We start from the raw sequence: 4,647 nt of genomic DNA, 5'->3' as shown, positions 1-4,647 counted from the left end.
CAGCCCGCCTGGTGCATGAATGTCTCTAGCCCGCTCAGAAATGCGTTCGTCACCCTCCCGTCGGAATCTTTGTGCAAATACATCCAACTCCGTAACTCGTAAATACTACCGCCACCGGCCCTTTTTTCTTAGATTTTTTTTGAAATCTTTTTTTTCTGATTTTTTTTTCTGATTTTTTTTTTCCGTTTGTGTGTTGTGAGGAAAAGAGTTGTGGGAAATGACATATATATAGATAAATTTTCGAGTTGGGTAGTTGAAATATAACAACGATTTTACAATGAATCTTTTACATGGTTTTAACATAATATTTACAACGACTTTACGATGAAATTAGGTAAGTTAAAGCACATTGAATACACTTTTTCACCTAAATATAACGGTAACATGTTTCGTTGTAATGTCGATGTAACGATTACGACGTATTTCTCATTCCACGTACTTTCGTCGTAAACTTACATGGATTTTACGACGAAACTGTTTCCTCGTAAATTTACATGGAGTTTACGACGAAATTTGGTCTCCTCGTACCTGCATTGTAAACATCATGTAAATTTATGAGGAAATATTTTCGTCGTAAATGGTCGTTGTTATGGAAACGTTTTTTTGTAGTGATTCCTTTGTTGGTAATTAGCCTTATTTCACCCGTTTGACATCAGCTGCATCATCTTCCGTCCAACCTTCACTACATTTGTTGGAGGTTCATTGCCTTTGTGCTCTCCTGCTCTCACATCAGATAGACGATTTTAACTTCTTCATCTCTGTGTTGTTTGCGCAATGTTGTATTTCTGAGAACTTTGGTGAACTCTTACTCTGTTTTGTTCACTCATCTCTCTGTTATGATTTCAGTCATAACTCATGATTTGAAGTGTTTGTTTTAGAACATATCTGAAACATATTCTTCTTGATTCATTACATAAAGTTTTGTTTTCAGACTTACCTACCTTATATCAAAAGCTATGCAATGGCTAACAACTCTATACCAACTCCCACTAACCCATAACTCTATTTCTTACTTAACTTCTTTCTTACACACCACTACAACTCTATTTCAGACACTAGACAACTTCTCTAAACCAAACTACACCACATTAGTTACCTTTCTTCTTCTGATTTGGTTTGATCACAAATTGACTTTACTCAACAAAAAGCGAGATATCGAAAGCCAGATATCGAAAATAAAAGACCTCTTTATTCTTCATGTATTTCTCAAAAGGTAAATGCATGCCATTCCACCTGGTTAGTCACCATTTTCACTAGTTCAAAACAATTTGTACACTTTCGTCTTTAGTTGTGCAATGATATGTGAGACCATGATAAAACACTTCTAATTTAGAATGTAAAAAAAGAGAGACTTCCTCATAAATTCACAATTTTCACCACTATCCAACAAATTCCTTGGTAGCAATACCAGCCCATACATGAAAAGTACCAGTCACCTTCCAGGAACCATTTATAACAATGATATCATGTACAATTGAATGATATCGGAGATGAGAAATATGATGTGATTTCACGTTGTGATCGAGTCCCAAAATTTTGCCTTAATCTTTGGAATTTTATAAACATCTTACTCCATTCGTTTCGTAAAGAGTACTTTTTGAAATTTTATTTTAGCTTTACAAAAAGTGTATTCTATATTTTCAACACCACATTTGAAATAAAAATCTAGTCTTAACCTATTGTTTTAATGTATTAATTAGAAATATAAATTTATTTAATGCATGAATAGAAGATAAAATATAATTTTTAAATAACTTCCAATATATGTGAAATTTTCAAATGACATTTTTGTGAAATAGAAAAAGTATATGTCTCCAATAAATATAAATAAACTATCATTTTCTCATATCAAATATACTTAATAAACTATGGAAATTTTATAATGATTATCTTTTGGTAGTCATAGAAAAAAAAACAGAGTTAGAAGAGAGAGAGAGAGACCGTTAAAGAAACGAAGCCGTTAGTATTCGGAAATAGACCAATTTAATAACGCTAGTGTAAATTTTTTTTTAAAGAGTGTGACATATTTTTTCTTCTTATGTTCAATATTTTGCATATTGTGTATGTTGATATGGGTGTTTTTAAGAATGCATCTTGATATGACTTTTCAAACAAGTACATATAACATTAATTTGCTAACATAATAACCCGATTTGACTACACTAACTCCACTTATTATTGTCCTACGTTTGTGTAAATAGGATTAATCAAAAGAATTTATATAAAGGTTGACTAATAATTATACGCTTTGCAGAATGCAATCATATCAGCATTCATTCACCAGATTCCATAAAAACTCCACAACTAAATGTAATTAAATGTACTTGAATGAGAATAATATTAGGATGGATGATCTATATCAGCACTAATACACAAGATTCCATAAGAATTCTATAGTTAAACATATCTGGACGAGAATATTAATAAGATGAGTGATTTTCTGAAAAGTGTTAGTGTTACAACCCTTTACAAAATTCGTTCGATTTTTTATGTCCAAAAGGGGTTATATGTAAAATTTATTTACAAAAAATTATTTTTTACAGACTAAGTTACTGGAAATAAAGATTGTAAAACATAACACAATTTTTTTTAAACTCCTATCGTGTAGCTAGGCCAGAGTTGGTGAAGCACCATGCCGTCCGATTATTCTTTTCTCTCCAAACTGAGTAAAAAATCATTTGGAAGCTATATCTCAGGAGATAGAGCTCTAGCAACAGTCGAGAGTTGTCAGGCAGTAACTCACTGATGTTTTCCATTGAGAGGTGAATCGGGAGAGCAGGAGACCTCGAGTCAGATTCAACCATATCTCTTGAGAGTAGCTGCATGGATGAGTAGATGGATACTTGTATTTGTAACATTATGGTTTGAGCAAAGAATTAGGAGTCGGGCTTTAACGTAATAATTAAAGTCAGGCCCAGTTATATCGAGATGGACTCATTGACGATGTCAAAAGTTGATTGACCATAAATTCCAAATAATCTAATTTTATATGTAGTCTCCAAAATAAAGATACAACATAAAAGAAACAAGAAGCGTTATTATTTTTTTTTTTTTTGGTCAGCTACCAGTTTAAGCTAGATCAAGTGGTATTCAAACGAGCCGATTTTTCGAAGAGCACTTCCGTCTAACCGAATCTGATATATATGAAAAAAATATAGCTTTTGGTCCTTGTTTCTTTTGTTAACACGTCTGCCTGGCCATTCCTATTCCGAAAAATATGAGATAGGCTCGCATCCTCGAAATCCTCGTGTAATCTATGGAATACCTTGATCTCTGTCTACCGTGTCCTTGTTCAAGTTTTCTTTTGTCGCTCAACAATAGTGTAATAACAAAGACATTTGGAGAACAAATTAAAAATAAACAATTGAACATTACATCATAAGTATAAATCATTACAGCACACTATAACTCTAACGACGCAATCACCTTATATGATATGACTGTCAGTTCTTGAACTCACTCTCACAATTCTCCGACACAATCTCGACCTTCTTGGCATCTAATAACCCCTTAACCTTAACATCACAAGTCACCACCACTTCCTTGTTCTTTTTCACTGGTCCTGCTTCATAGTCCGCCTTTAGCTCCATCATCAGCACCAAACTCACCGGTTGTTTTGATCCCCGAGGTGGCATAACGGCGTTCTTGGTCGACCCATTGAGCTTTACATCTTTGGGAATTTCCCGACGCCGCTTGGGACATCTTTGGGAATTTCCCGCGTCCCAGGCTCTTGTTCTTGTACGTTAATGAAATCATTCCGGTTTTTTCCATCATATAGCTTACCCTCATGTTAGACGTCGGATTCTCGGCTCTCAACGTGATCTCGATATTACTAGGTTTTACCGTTAATCTCTTGACTGCGAAAACTGGAAGAGTGGGGTTGAAAACGAGGTGAAGGATGAGGGTGATTGCACCAATGATGAATCCAAAAAAGATCAAGATGATAAAGAACCACATAATACGTTTAGAGCACCCATTCCTTTTGTTTTTCTCCGGGTTATTACGGCGTTCTTCGACGTATTTTGCGTGTTCAGGAGGAGGAGTCCAATAGACTTGATCTCTCGGTACCTGGACAACGTAGGTCTCTAGCTCGGGGATTGAATGGGGAGGAGGGAGAGACCGCAGAGGTGTCGCCAGGATTGGAGAGAGATTAAGAGAATGATTACGCCAATGGTGTGGTGGAGGATCTTGAGAGGGCAATGCGGAGAGACTCGAGGTTGGACGGTGCCAGGCGGAAGGAGGATCGTCGGATTTGTCATCGTCGGATTCATGGAAGGCGGCGGAAGGAGGAAGCCGTGGCCCCTCCATCGGAGAAAGGTGGGAGTTACAGGATGTGTGGTGGAGATTGGCTTAGAGGGAGCACGAACGAGAGAGAATTGAGAGATGATGCGAAAATTAGGGTTTGCATGGGAAAAGTAAGTGGTTGTTGTTGCATTACTCAAACTTTTGGTTGGCTTGGAGAAGATTTTGCTATTTAGAGTTAGCCAACTCACCTTCAGGTTTTCTCTTTCTGTTATGATAAACTATAATCTAGTTTGATGATTATTAAAGAAGACGTTATTAACGACGTGGTTCTTTTCACAACCAATATTCTGAGACGAATTAATCATCTCCTTACAACAAGACTTATTAGGGCATCTGCATCAG

The 4,647-nt window shown here is 36.0% G+C and overlaps 1 protein-coding gene across 1 annotated transcript; it reads right to left on the bottom strand.

Annotated features, from left to right (window-relative positions):
- Positions 1-3,316: 3,316 nt before the first annotated feature.
- LOC106341074 lies at positions 3,317-4,388 on the bottom strand. Its single transcript, XM_013779888.1, is given in 2 exon segments — positions 3,317-3,672; positions 3,674-4,388. Coding segments are annotated over 2 exon segments (864 nt in total). The 5' UTR covers positions 4,309-4,388; the 3' UTR covers positions 3,317-3,443.
- Between the last annotated feature and the right edge of the window lie 259 nt (positions 4,389-4,647).

This window comes from Brassica oleracea, chromosome C4 (genome assembly GCF_000695525.1).
Source record: "Brassica oleracea var. oleracea cultivar TO1000 chromosome C4, BOL, whole genome shotgun sequence".
NCBI classification, from domain to species: domain Eukaryota; kingdom Viridiplantae; phylum Streptophyta; class Magnoliopsida; order Brassicales; family Brassicaceae; genus Brassica; species Brassica oleracea.
This window is presented reverse-complemented; position numbering and strand designations above follow the sequence as displayed.